This window comes from Pyrus communis, chromosome 17 (genome assembly GCF_963583255.1).
Source record: "Pyrus communis chromosome 17, drPyrComm1.1, whole genome shotgun sequence".
Classification (NCBI taxonomy): Eukaryota; Viridiplantae; Streptophyta; class Magnoliopsida; order Rosales; family Rosaceae; genus Pyrus; species Pyrus communis.
This window is the reverse complement of record NC_084819.1, coordinates 569,119-583,734: the sequence shown is the minus strand read 5'-3', so window position 1 is coordinate 583,734 and position 14,616 is coordinate 569,119. Positions and strand designations below refer to the sequence as shown.

The 14,616-nt window shown below is 38.5% G+C and overlaps 3 protein-coding genes across 3 annotated transcripts; 1 reads left to right on the top strand and 2 right to left on the bottom strand.

Annotated features, from left to right (window-relative positions):
* Positions 1–3,646: 3,646 nt before the first annotated feature.
* Positions 3,647–6,497, top strand: LOC137722646 (receptor like protein kinase S.2). The gene has a single exon (XM_068461697.1). The coding sequence runs from the start codon at positions 3,921–3,923 to the stop codon at positions 6,414–6,416; it is 2,496 nt and encodes an 831-aa protein (XP_068317798.1). The 5' UTR covers positions 3,647–3,920; the 3' UTR covers positions 6,417–6,497.
* Positions 6,498–6,599: 102 nt separating this feature from the next.
* On the bottom strand, positions 6,600–8,684 carry LOC137722647 (probable calcium-binding protein CML22). Its single transcript, XM_068461698.1, has 5 exons — positions 8,567–8,684; positions 7,664–7,903; positions 7,357–7,556; positions 7,098–7,272; positions 6,600–7,001 (listed from the first exon to the last, which is right to left on the bottom strand). The coding sequence occupies exons 1-5, from the start codon at positions 8,589–8,591 to the stop codon at positions 6,880–6,882; spliced, it is 762 nt and encodes a 253-aa protein (XP_068317799.1). The 5' UTR covers positions 8,592–8,684; the 3' UTR covers positions 6,600–6,879.
* A 609-nt stretch (positions 8,685–9,293) lies between these two features.
* On the bottom strand, positions 9,294–14,169 carry LOC137722801 (protein PHR1-LIKE 3-like). Its single transcript, XM_068461896.1, has 7 exons — positions 13,928–14,169; positions 13,637–13,836; positions 11,771–11,847; positions 11,462–11,516; positions 10,825–10,912; positions 10,665–10,734; positions 9,294–9,928 (listed from the first exon to the last, which is right to left on the bottom strand). Exons 2-7 carry the CDS (start codon positions 13,821–13,823, stop codon positions 9,482–9,484), a joined length of 924 nt encoding a protein of 307 aa, XP_068317997.1. The 5' UTR covers positions 13,824–13,836; positions 13,928–14,169; the 3' UTR covers positions 9,294–9,481.
* Between the last annotated feature and the right edge of the window lie 447 nt (positions 14,170–14,616).

Here is a 14,616-nt window from a genome sequence, read left to right as displayed (position 1 = left end):
CTATGCTCAATACCATAAGTGGCGTGAGAACATGAGATATTTTTCAGTGTGTCAGGACATAGCCCGATACACTAAATATAATAATAAAATTGGTTGGACACTTGAAAGAAAAAAAAAAAATTTCAATCGATTATTTTATTATACTTGATGTATCAGATCGTGTTTCCGACATACTGAAAATTTTATGTAAGAAGATTAAGGGCATATCCGATTACGAGACGGAGGTCTATAGACACTTCGATGATGATGAGTACGAGAGGCGGAGGCAGGTTCTGAGATTTCAGACAAACTATCCAAAATTCCAAATGAGGTCATCAACACTGCGGTTAGCATATTCACTTTGATCTTTTCAGGAGTTGGTTTTGAATCCTCTTCCAACTTTAGACAGAAAAAAGTGCAGTTGGTGGGTATATTTGTTGGGCTTCCACTGCCACCCCTTTTGGCGGCCTTTGCTACAATCAAATTCAACTTTGCTGTTATGCTTTGTCTCAACTACTCCCTTAGACGGAGGATTCTTAGGTGTAAACGAGGTATTTCTTTTATTACATATTAGAACTTTTTGTTAGATGACGACTAATTTAACAATCATATGTGTCCCTTTTATCATGATTCATGAGTGAAAGATGTCAACTACTATATTTGTAGTAATTGAATTGTTTATTTATCAATAAACATGTAAGAATTTTATCGATTATTCTCTCTCTCTCTCTCTCATATTAAGAAAATATTTGGATGCTAAATCCCTTTTTATTGTAGTAGATATATAATCACATTGGCTAGAACGAGTACATTGCCTATTCCAGATCCAGGAAAAAAATGTACGATGGAATAAATTCTTAGTTATATACGGAGTTATAATCCTCTTCTTCATAATTTAGACTAGTTTAAAATAGAATATCAACAGTTTATATCGAAAAGTCTTTTTCACTCAATAATCCTGACATCCTGTCAAATACTCCCTCTAACATGAGTGTGTTGTCGCGTACGACAGTCGCACCAAACAATTTCTCTTAGATTTTGAGGTAGTTGGTCTCTCAATTTCAAATGGAATAAAAATAAGAAAGAAATAGAGCAAGAGATTGAAAAGTTGGAGATCTATGAATAAACTTGCAAGATTAGGCAACCCGCATCACCAAACTCAATCTGCCATGCGAATTTGGAATATAATTCCAAAACCTAAGTTTAAACTATATGCTCAAATAATTTGACACCATCCATAAAGACTTCCAACGACTCCAACCCATCAAACGGTCCCATCCTCTTGCCGCAATTGTCTTCCACCGCCCACACTAATTGCGCCTTTGGTTATGATTTCAGGTGATTTATACAAGGGATGTGATATTCACACATCTCATTTTATTTCTCACATACTTTTTTAATTTTTGGTTGTCGGATCAGATGAATTGAAGAAGATTAATGGATAGAAATTATCAAGATCAACAGATAGAAATTATCAAGATCAACGGATAGAAATTATCAAGATCAACAGACAGAAATTATCAAGGGGTGTGTGAGAAGTAAAATGAGATGTGTGGATAACAAACCTCTTTATACAAATCGACTTTTCCATGCAGAGTCTACAGCTGACAATATTTTAGCGGTAGTGTTATCTGCACACTCTTTTTTTATTTTTTACATAGTTTTTGTTATTTGCTGTCATTTAATTATCTTCAAAGGTCAAAAATTAAGACGATTTTGTAAAAGATAAAAAAGAATGTACGGTAGCACCAGCCTATCTTAGGCCTTCCACATGTTCGGAAAATTAAATGTGATACTAGTAATATGGAAATCAAAATCCTACACTTCTCAATGCAATGATAGTGGTTCTTGTATTTTAGTTAAACATATTGAATACAGAGGGTGATGCCTATAAGTAAAAGAGTGGCTAATCATCAAATAAGAAGAACAAAAAAAGTAAACGGATATCACATTTAATAAATAAAATTACCTTTGTTAAACTCACATCATTGTCACAATAATGCGTAATATGAATTAAATATATGGTGCCTGATTACATCAAACGTGCGTAAATAACTGTTGAAAGCATTTACTGTTTCTAAATTACAATCAATCACTTCGATTGATAGTCGACATGACCCCAAATTAGATATCTCAGCAAAAGAAAGAAGGGCGGCCCAAAATTTCGGAGGTGAATTGTATGCCCTTTCATTTCCATACTCTTTCTATGTCTTTCTGTGATGTGTGATCACTGTTAAACCACGTCAACATTTTATATTAATTTTTTATAGAAATAATAAAACAAAAAGTAATAGGAATATAAAATGTTAACGTAGTTTAACCGTGATCACACAAACAAAAGAGCATACAGAAAGTATGAAAATGAGAAGGCAGACAATCCACCCCCCTCTGTCTTGGTTGTGGGTACACAAAATTAACATAGTGGTTTAATCTGTACGTAAATTGTCTGCCATCCGACCAAGGTGCGGTTAGACATACTAGATATGCATGTCATGATAGGTCTTGCATAGGATTAATTCTAGTAACTACTAGATGTGATAGGTATTGATAGGTATGGAATCTAAGTAACACGCTTATTCTATTTAATAATACGGTTTAATAGTATTTTTTTTTATTTATATGTGAGAGATCTTAAGTTTGATTCTCGTTAAAAACAAATTTGAACCAAATTATTGCTAATACATTGTGAGGCTAAGCCCACCTCATCCCCCATGGTGTAGAAAAAATTGTTTGTTAAAAAAACGGAGGCCAAAATCGTTTTTGGTGACAATATTTTTGGAACCAATTTTTAATAAATAAATGCAGATGAATCTTAAAAAAACACTTGAAGTGTTTTCTATAAGAAGCAGATAATTGGCGCTTCTTGTAAGAATAACCTTAAATTTTTTTAGAATCCAAAAATATTTTCTTTAAAAGTTTTTTGAGTTATTTTAAAAGCAATTTTAAACGAGCACCAAGCCTAATATAAACTTGAGTGTTTCACAACATTGATCACATTATTGATATATTTTTAGACACCTTTCCACGTTTTCCATACTAATTTTACATAAAAGCCTTGGTAATCTATACTATTATTAAGAGAACCCTTATTGTCAACTTTTTTTCTATTTTACCCTCACTTTTGATACACTATATTGACATAATGAGGGCAAAATAGTAATTTTGTATCTTTTGAGAAAATGATGATCATATCTTTGAATGAACGTAAGCGGTTGCGCTTGAGGAGAATGTGGGAGGAGGTGGACAGTTAAAGAGGCTTCAATTTTATACGTTTTGACAAAATCACACTCCTTAATAAAAAACAAAAAATAAAATGAAATTGTTCACAACACGTGTGCTCATCTTCTAGTTCCTAATTAACTGTTGCTAATTTATCTAGTGTGAACATGTAAGGGTCAACCAAGGCCTGTAAAAAGTTGTCCCCACGCGCTTACAAGGCCAACTGGCCAAAGTGTGAAACCAAATGTTTGGCAACCAAAAGGACCATGAAATTGCAATTGAATTGTATTTTCTCTCTCACGCGAAATAGAATCGTCGTCAATTGTGTCTACACAATCATAAATTCGGAACCTTCGGCTGACGCTATTGCTGCCGTAATTATATTAATTAGAGTTAATTCTCTTTACCATTTAAGTTCGAATTTTTTTTCTCGCAATTTAAATTAATCAAAGTAGAAGATCGTTCCTATGAAAAAATATTCAAAGAACACTTTTCATGAAAAAAATATGGGGTAGGTTCCAATTTGGGCGGTTGATAGGCATTTAATTCAACCATGCAACCTAACCCTTTTGATAAACCAAAGGCATTGAGGGTGACTGTTATATGCTATTTACCTTCAACAATTCATCCAGTTTCTCAACATCTTTCTTGCTCTCCTCCACCGTCGTTCATGTCCAAACCCAACTAGTCCATAATCTCCGCCACCCGCCGCCGTCGCCACCATGGAGCTGAATCGTCTTTGCTTCATACTGCCGGAAGACTATAAAGAAATGGAGCCGGTGGATCGCCAAAACCTCCACAAACCTACCAAGGAAGACATAAAAAAAAATCCACCACATCGTCGCTGCACGAGTCATATTCGTGGTCTTATCAAGGATTCACTATGCAGGGTATATGATTTGATATGGATCAACTTCTGTCGCCATGACGCTGCGCAGTGGAAGCAACACTCGGGCGCGTTTCAAGACATGGACGGGATACAGCTCAAGGACAAGGTCGGAGGAGACAATCCGAGGATCTTTAGCTTTTCCGAGCTTTATATTGGCTCGAACGGGTTCAGCGAGGATCAAGTGATTGGAAGTGGAGGTTTCGGGAAAGTGTACAGAGCGGTTTTACCGAGTGATGGAACTGTGGTTGCTGTGAAATGCTTGGTGGAGAGAGGAGAGCAGTTTGAGAAGACTTTTGCAGCGGAGTTATTGGCCGTGGCTCACCTCCGTCATAGGAACCTTGTCCGGCTGAGAGGATGGTGTGTTCATGAAAACCAACTGTTTTTGGTTTATGACTTCATGCCTAACCTTAGCCTCGATCGCGTGCTTTTCAGGAGACCTGAAAATATGGGGTCGGTCTGTCTCAGTTGGCAGCGTAGAGCGAACATAGTCAGCGGCTTGGCAGCAGCGCTTTTCTATCTTCACGAACAGTTGGAGACTCAGATCATTCATAGGGATGTTAAGACGAGTAACGTGATGCTTGATTCCCATTACAATGCTCGGCTTGGTGACTTTGGCTTGGCACGGTGGCTAGAGCATGAACTTGAGTCCCAAGCACGGACGCCATCGATGAAAAATGTTCAGTTTCGGATGGCAGATACCACGAGAATTGGTGGAACAATTGGGTATTTGCCGCCCGAAAGCTTCCAAAAAAGAAGCGTGGCTACTGCAAAATCTGATGTTTTCAGCTTTGGGATTGTTGTGCTTGAGGTGGTGTCAGGTAGGCGGGCAGTAGACCTCGCTTGCTCAGATGATCAGATCATATTGCTCGACTGGATTCGGAGGCTATCTGATGAAGGGAAGCTTTTACAAGCAGGGGACAATAGGATTCCAGATGATTCTTACCAGCCTTCTGATATGGAGCATTTGTTTCATGTTGCTCTTCTTTGCACACTTCACAGCCCGCAATCGCGACCAAACATGAAATGGGTTGTGGATGCACTTTCCGGCAACATTCATGGCAAGTTGCCGGACCTCCCATCGTTTCAGTGCCACCCTTTGTACATCTCTTTATCCTCTCCCTCGAGTGCTGGCACGAACAATGGCAGCAGCACCTGCACCAGGTACACAATTGGCACCACCAACACAACCACATCTACTTCATCAACTTATGTCACAGCCAATGGAGACACCCTCTTTGCAAGTGCTGAAAACGGAAGCAGTGATGTCAGCTCTTCTCAAAGCTTCCGTCTGAAGAAATCAACGTTTCCCATGGTAGAAACTGCGCAAAAAATATCCTACAAGGAAATTGTATCTGCTACGAATAATTTCGCAGACTCTCAGAGGGTAGCGGAGCTGGACTTTGGAACAGCCTACCAGGGCTTTCTTAACAACCGCCATCATGTCCTTGTGAAGCGGCTTGGCATGAAAACATGCCCAGCACTGCGGGCGCGATTTTCAGATGAACTTCAGAACCTAGGAAGGCTCCGCCACCGAAACTTGGTACAGCTCCGTGGATGGTGCACGGAACAAGGAGAGATGCTTGTTGTCTACGATTACTTGGCAGATCGCCTTCTGAGTAACCTACTTTTCCATCACGACAATCGATTCGTTAATTGTATCCTGCGATGGCGTCACAGATACAACATTATAAAATCGCTTGCTTCTGCCATTCTTTATCTTCACGAGGAATGGGACGAACAAGTGATTCACAGAAATATTACCTCCTCGGCTGTTATTCTTGATCCAGACATGAACCCGAGGCTGACTTCATTTGCCCTTGCTGAATTCTTGACACGAAATGACCACGGGTATCATGCAAGTACTAACGCCACCAAATCAGTTCGTGGAATTTTCGGTTACATGTCACCAGAATATATGTTATCTGGAGAAGCAACACCAATGGCTGATATATATAGCTTCGGGGTGGTAATGCTTGAGGTTGTTACCGGACAGCTGGCAATTGACTTCAGGCGGCCTGAGGTGCTACTGGTGAAGAGGGTCAATGAATTTGAGGCACGCAGAAGACCATTCGAGGAGCTGGCAGACATCAGGTTGAATGGAGCGTACAATCACAAAGAACTGATGAGACTGATTAAGCTAGGAATTGACTGTACACGCTCCAATCCTCGATCAAGACCAACCATACGGCAGATTGTAAGGATACTTGATGGTGATGACAAATGCTTCATGCAAGAAGGGAAAAGGGCGGAAATTGTCGAAGATTGGAGACAAATGAATAGTTGTTCCTTGTCATTAATTAGGAGTATCCAAGCTCTAGGAATACAATGAAAGTCACTCGGGCGGCATAACAGAGTGATAAATAGATAGTGTATAAAGTTCTGTTAATGGAAATTTTGACTCTTGTTTTTACCTCGTACACAGAAATTTAGTTTTTATTCTTTAAGTTAGACTTTGTGTAACAAAAGAAAGAGGATCATGTCTCCGGATGTATTTTTCTCAGAAACCGAGCACTGTAAATATATATATTTATATATGTCTTGCCAAATCGAATGCCATATCAACAGATACAAAGTTTTCTGCAATTTCGTTTACTAAGAGTACAAATAACCAGATACAGATGCACAGGATTCACAAGATGGCTCAAACTTTCAAAGAAATCAGAAGACCTAACAATGACCGAGCAGCGAAACTGTTTTATAGATTAAAGATTCTTTAGTAATACAAGCAGATATATCAATCTGACCTCACTGAACAGCTACTCCACCCATTTCTAAGCTGTACAAGCTACACACTACTTGCTTGAACTTCGTACTGGAGACATTTCTTCGTCTGTGTCAATTCCAACCCAATCGATGAAAGCAAAGAGGAACTCCCTGAAAGTGACCTTCCCATTTTTGTCCCAATCCATTTCTTCTGCAACAATCAACAGTTAAGAAAAAAAAGAATTATGAGAACCTTAGATCCATGTCTAAGAAATAGTTTATTCATAGAAAGCAAAAGAAATTATACTGAATCGAGTCCTGGTGACATGTGCAGGGGATTTCTCCAAAGGAGAAGCCTCGTTCAATGCCTTCACCATGTCTGCCTTGTTCAGTTTCCCATCGCCATTTTTATCCAGAAATGAGAATACTTCAACTACGGTGTCAAAAGTTGCTTCAAGCTGTGGCGAGTTTATCTTGGATATCTGAAACAATCCCCAAGACATTACATATAGGACGCTACGAAATTGATTCCAAACAGAGAAACAAACTAGAGTTTAGGTGAATACCGTATGAGAAGATGAAGGTTCCTTTAATAGATAGATGAGGCATAGAAGAACAATGAATTCATTAAATTGTATCCCCTCACTTCCATCCATGTCACATGAATGGAAAAGATCCTCAATCTCCTCCGCTGTCAGATGGAGTTGCAGTTTCTGCAAGCATTTCTTCAGTTCTTCACGGTCAATAGTTCCATTTGAGTCCTCATCTGTGAGAAAGAGACAGACAGATCAAGAGGGAGAGTAAACCTCCGTAATAACATCTTCAAAAGCTGAAAATCTGGGCAAGGAGTACATCCACTTTGTCCAAACTTACCATACTGTTCAAACACATCTCGAATTTTCTTGAGTTCCTCCCTGAACTGGGGGAACCTCATGATAATGCTGTCAATTGACTTAAAGTTACTACGGCCCAAGTAACCTCTTTTAACTTCAACCATCTTCTTTTCAAGCTTTGCATCCAACCTGCTATACTTATTTGGTGAACTACAACAACACAGCATACCTCCTACTTTGTTTGACATAGACTTGAGCTGAGAGCGGAGATGGGATGTGCCTTTACATAATACATGAAGAAGAATCAAGTTTAGCTCAACAAGAACGATGAAACCTATATCCTGTCAAAATATCTCATGCTTAATTGTTCCAACTGTTAATAATGACAAATTTAATTACATAAAAGCTCAATGGATATGTTTGTAACATTACTCTGCCGAGGTCAAGAATCAATTGCTTAAATGATTTTCGTATTTCCTTCCAATCTCAGTGGTAATCACACAAAACTGAAAATGTATATTCTGTAGGGTTTCAAGACCGCAATCTAACCTCTTCTAAATCCTTACACACACAACACATGTAAGGCATAACAGAAGCCTAAATTAACTAGCATCAAAGGATATAAACCTAGTTTTTATTAACCACTGTAATCAATTTAATCGCTCATTATTTTCTTCTTTGATTAGAGCAGTATTAGGGGAAGGGGAAATCGAACTCAGGTGCATGGGGACGCTCTTAACCAACTAAGCTACGAAAGACCGTCGCCAATTAACACATAAATTACCCCAGAAACTTTCTGGCAATGCCCACCTTCAACTTTTTGAAAAACAATTACTGGGTTTTTTCTTCCAAAAATATAGATAATTAACACCTGACAGCTTAAAGATAATCAGATAACAAATATAAAGAGCAGAGAAAGAAAGAGGGAGTTAGACTAACTCACCAGCTGAAGGAGAAGAAGTCTTCATGTTTAGTTTTTCTTCCGGAGATAAAGCAATGACAGAGAGAAAAATAACAAGAGTAGCAACAAAGCAAGTACCACCCACCAAAGGTCTACCAAGCTATAGAGAGAGAGAGAGAGAGAGAGAGAGAGAGAGAGAGAGAGGGTTTAAATAAGGAATGGGATGCCAAAGTGGAGATGCCAATTATTATGGCTTTTGAATTTTGGTGGCCAAAGTATATTTTTGCTTCCAACGTCTCTCCTTCTCAAATATTTAATCAGTTTTTCCATATAAGATCACATAAATTAATATGTTGGTTTAGAAGGATATACCATTTTCCCTCAATCCCATTGACAATTTTTAGAGCAAAAGAGTAATTTACGTAATCAACAAATATTTTGTCCAGTGACATTCAATCTCTATTCTGTTCGAAGAGTGTAGAGAGTCCTCATTAATTGGTCTTAAACAGAGCACACCATATTTCCGTATTTCACTTCAAAAGCATTTGGTGATATTTCCTTTTCAAATGTTGGAAGAGATTTCAAGGCTGAAACTCCCGTTCGCATTGATAAAAAAGGGAGAATGACTTGTATGGCCCGATAGTAGCTCCCTATCCAGAAGAACTCGAAACCATTCCAGGGCCAGTCGAGCATGTAAAAGGGAGTCTGACTTCTATGGGCCGGGACACCACTGCAGCGGTGTACCGTACAAGCGCCATACAAGTCGCTCTCGGTAAACGGGAGGCAATTCCACATGTATAAAAGTAAAGGTGTCCCCAGAGCCCATATGCAAACAATCTGCTTTAAGAATATACAGACCACTGATGGTACATTTTGCAAAAGACGGTGCATTTTAGATTAGCTAGACAAGAAAAATTAAATGATGAAGGTTTCTTTTCTAAGGGAATGTCTTGCTATTCATCCAATGTTACTCATCATCCATTCGACTTCCTGCCTCATGTTGCTCTCCAAAGGCAACGAGTCTCCATTACCGAAGAAGGGTCTTTGTCTTTTCTTCATAGCAGCAGCGAGTGAACTCATATCCATTGGCGAAAAAGGGCTTCCGGTTGATGTCAAGCAGCTATCAACAGAGCAGTTGCCAAGGCGAGCCATTACATTGGAGACATCTCTGTTCTCTAAAGCGGCAGCAATTTCTGACAATGAAGGGATTTTTGCGGAATCAAGTGGGACTATCCCTTCACAGTCATTGGAAACCCTAATAGCTAGTTCAGAGAGTTCCTCCTTAGCAGCTTCAACCCCAGCGGCTGAGGCAGCCTGGTCGTTCAGAGCCTCACAAGCTTTCTCAAGTATAGACTGAAGATACTTGCTCTGTGCTTCAATTCGAAGTTGAAGACGACGCTGCACCTGCATAAAATTGCCACTTAATAATCACAATGAATTTAGCATAGTGCTTGAGAGGGGGGGGGGGGGGGGTTGGGGCAGGGGGCCGGGGGGGGGGGGGGGTGGTGTGAGGTAAACAAGAATATATAATTATACTGGAGGGTCAAAGAGTGTTTTAGGTCAAGGTTGCAAATGGATTTATCTCGTAAGCATACAGGTAAAACCGTAGAACCATCAAGGCAATCTGAAATATTGTTTTTTTTTTTTTACAAAAAAAGGCGCTTAGTCATTAGTTCATCTATTGTACAGCTTTCTAATTGTATTTTTCTGTTTCATAGTTTAGTTAGGGGTTGTGATTTTCATACACCCTTAACTACTTTTCCCACACCCCTTCCTATTTTTTAATACTTAATTGGTAGCCAATCTTCCATATATACCCTTCCTACTTTTTGATGGTAATTAATGAAAGATTAAATAGGGAGGGGTATATATGGAAGATTAAATAGTAGGATACAAATTAAGTATTAAAAAATATGGAGGGGAGCTCGCAGCATATAAACCACGGTGTAACCATTATTTCATTATTGAGAAATACAGAAACTACATTTTCTCGCCAGGAGCTCCTGAGTTCTGACCTGTGGTTATATTTACAAGTTGATGTGGTCTGTGCATGCCGTAAAAGAACTATACAATTGTTCAAGGTAATGAAAACCCTGTAAGCTACAAATTAGTAGTTAAACAAGACACAAAAGAGACTAACCTCCAGCTGCTCATGCAGTCTCCGTTGGACTTCCATTTGTACTCGCAAAGCCTCAGTAACCTGGTAGCCACTGTTTCAAAAATGAAAAGCAACAATTACATGGACATATATAGATAGTAGAAGTAATTTGTGAAAGAGTAATAAGTGAAAGTTCAAATACTCATTCAAATCTTGCGCAATCACTCTTGATGAGACAGCCGAGGATGAACCAGTGTCCTGGCTTTCAGCAATACAAGAGGCTGCAATCCCTACATATTCTTATGTAACTAATAAGTCCAAATGCAACAGCTTATCACCAAGAACTTTTGCAATCAGAATGTGTAGTACAAACACGTCTTTCACCAGCAGATGTCATGGTTCACAGTTATGAATTTGATTATTCAGAGATTTATAATGATAGCACAGCACTCCAAGCAAATGAAAAAGTGGTGGCCCGCGCAGTTTATAACAAATGATTTATAATTTTCTTGCCTTCAAAAGGTCACAATGCATCAGACCACACAATGGAAAAGAGAAAAGAGATGTGAGATGCCAAGAGAGAAAAAGGAAATGAAAGCGAATGGCCACAACCTGCTGAAAATAGCAAAATCTTTGCACTGAATGTATTGAAACAACTTGCAGAAAATGTACGAAATGAAAATTGAAAATGGGCTCATTATGTTGGATAGTTTCAGGTAGCATTTGTGATTTTCCTGCACTTTAATATGGGATCATAAAAAAGGCACAGAAACAGTATAGGGTACTTAATAATACAATGTTCCAGCTCTTCTATATTTTAAAGTGTTTGAGGTCAATACCATCCTTGGAGTTTTCAGCTGAATCTTTGCACGATAGCTTCCCCAATCGATATTTCTGCAATCATAGATCATCAATACAACAAAGAAAATTTGAAAATGGTATTTATGTAAGATTACAAAAAAAAAAAAAAAAAAAAAAAAAAAAAGTTTGTTAGGGTAAGAAGTACAGCTCTAGCTCCTTATGTCTAAATTACAAGTTCCCTCCCTCCCTCCTCCTTCATCTCCCCTCCCTCTCTCTCTCTCTCTCTCTCTCTCTACAATTTCAGCTCTAGCTCACCACAAATTAGATAATGGGAAAGAAAAACAAACCTGAAGATGAGATTTCAAGTGATAAAGGGTAAGGCCTTTGACTCCCATTGTTCTCATTATGGTCTTAGGTGTTGCTTCTGCAATTGAAAGCGTTTAAAAACAGTATAATAAAAAAGCAAGCAACCCCAGGACACACAGCTTCTGACCAAAAAAATGACGAAACCAATATGAAACATATAATGGATGAAATGGACTCAAGGCTATACAGATTGACCTAACTCAAATTGAGCAACAAGAATGAAAAGCCTGAATATAAGCTGAACTCAGGTATTTAATAAACAGTAAAAGTTTGGTCCATCTATGCCTTAGTCAAAAGAGACATTTGTGACAACCCTCTTAGTTGGGAAAGACGTGTGGACTGTGAATGAGGTGGTAATATCTCTCTTGAAAGCTGATTATAAAAAGCACCATACCAGTTTTCCATATTGAAGTGGTCTTCTGGTGAAGTCAGATTCCAAGTCTAATTGGAGTAGAGGAAGAAGCAGATATACAGGTGGGAGGTTTAGTAGGAATGGTGATCGCCACCATTCAAAATCATAATGCAGCTGAGAGCAAGATATACTAGAAGAAATCCGAGTAGTTTATTCTCAATGTTCTAAACATTGGAATAAAAACACTGCACTTCCATGAATTTTTAAGAATCTCGAGGACCTAATTAATGTTCTTAGAACTCTATACCAAAACACTATCAGAACCTAATTAATTATAAAATTAAGCAATTGGATAATAGACGTGTAGATTAGTAAGTTGCAAGGCAGTTGAGTGAAAAGTTGAACTTCTGCAAACATTATGAATCTATGATGGTGTTATAGAAAATAAGTAAGGTGCTATTGGAAGCAAGAATGAGAAAGCTCCAACCGAGGTGGAGATAAGAAACAACTGAGGATGGTATTACTTCATTGTTCGAGATAGAAGTGGTGGACATGCCCATATAATAAGGGTGCAAGAAAGGTGTGCTAAAGTCATACTCCTGATAGGTGTATGAAGTGGCAGTTGGAGATTTAGTCAAAGTGGAGATTTGTTAGAAACTTAGAATACGACTCAAGGTAATGTTTGGGTTTAGTTTCCTATTAGGATCTCCTAGAGAGACTATATTGACTAAGACACATAAAGGAAGTTTCTTGCTCCTTAAGTAAGTTTTCCTGCACCTAATTAGTTTAAGGTATTTCTCTAAGTCCATATCAAGGCCCTTAAGTGCGCCTAACAGTTTGCAAGATATTAGGAAGCAACGAGGGAGTGGGAGAAAATTGAGAGCTTGGGTGTACTGGGATTTGAGTTCAAGATTTATAGGTTGAGAGTTCCTTGCACTTGTTATCATGAAGAAAGTTTCCCAACCACTTAACTTTTTGTGTACTTTCTCTCTCCTCTCTTTTCTTAAGTGGACATTACCACTGTGGAATCATTAGATAGTGATCAATCTAAGAATGATTTGAATGATACATAACCTCGGTGAATATGAAAAAAAAAATGATTTCCAACAAAGACGGAATCACTCCAACTCAGCAATGACATAAAACTCATCAAAATCATCCCACCAGCGTAACTGAAACATAGTCAATGGAAAGGAAGTAAATTTTCAAGCAAACGTAGAATATTCCAACAAAATCTCTCTCCTTTAACAAAATAAAGACTACACAACCAATGAAACAAATTAAAAGCACCACAAAAACACAATAACCCAACAATCAAATGACAATTCGGACCAACATTAAACACCCAGAATTCACAGTATAAAGCTTCAAGGCTACACAACCAATATTAACACATAAAGCTTTCAACAAACCAATATAATTTATATAAAAAATGATTATGCCCATAAAAAACCAAGAATTTCAATTACAAGAAAGTAAAGAAGCCAATACTCACTGTCAGGGCCACCAAGTTGAGTCACAGCATCCACAAACCTCTCATGGAGCTCCGCCGTCCACCGCAGCCGGGGCTTTGGATCCGTAGTCAGAACCAAGCAAGCATCACCAGGCAGGTTGGTACCATCCAACGACCCACCAAAGTCTCCATGCCCATCCAACGGCAGAGAATGGATAGCAGAGTACATTCTCAATCTTCTCCTGAAAACAAAAACCCACAAAATATTACTTCAAAAAGTAAGCGAATTTGCGACCTGGAACTGCTTTCAGACTCGTTTGCAAAAATGGGTACCTGGGAATCGGGGCTCGGAGCCCCGAAAATGCAGAGAAGGGGAGTGGAGTTTGAGTGGGTTCCGAGGAATGGGGGTTGGAGTATGAGTGTGGGAGAGACGGAACAGGAGTTAACTAAGGCGTGAGAGGCTGAGCTGATGAGCTCAGCTTAGCTTTTGGACAGCGATGTCTTTGTTGTGTCTCTGTCTGTCTCTCTCCTCTCTCTGTCTCTCTCTCTCTCCCCCTTTTTCTGCCGCTTTCTTCTTTCCTTTGTATATTTGACTCTCTCTCTGTTTTGTCTCTGGAAAATGGCTAAAATTGAGAGATGCAACGTGTAGTCCTTGTTTGGCATGTGATTCTTTTTTGCTTTTTATAGTTTTTTCTTATTTTTTATTTTATTTTGTATTTTTTTTATATGAATGCTATGATTTTATAAAAGTATATGGTGGACATATGATGTCCATCTCATGGGTGCACCTCTTTGTTCATCTAATTATGAATAGAGTACTTAAATCTTACAAATCCCAAAACTAGAATCTTGTTGTAGTTAATATTACTTAAAAGTGTGATTGTGTAAAATTGCAAGGAAAAATAAGCAATTACAGGTAACTAAGTTCCCTTTCTCTCTTTTGTCGTCCTTATCCTCAGTTCTAAATTTTCTTTCAATATGTTATCAGCTTGAAGCGTGTCTCGAAGAAAAGTATCACTCTA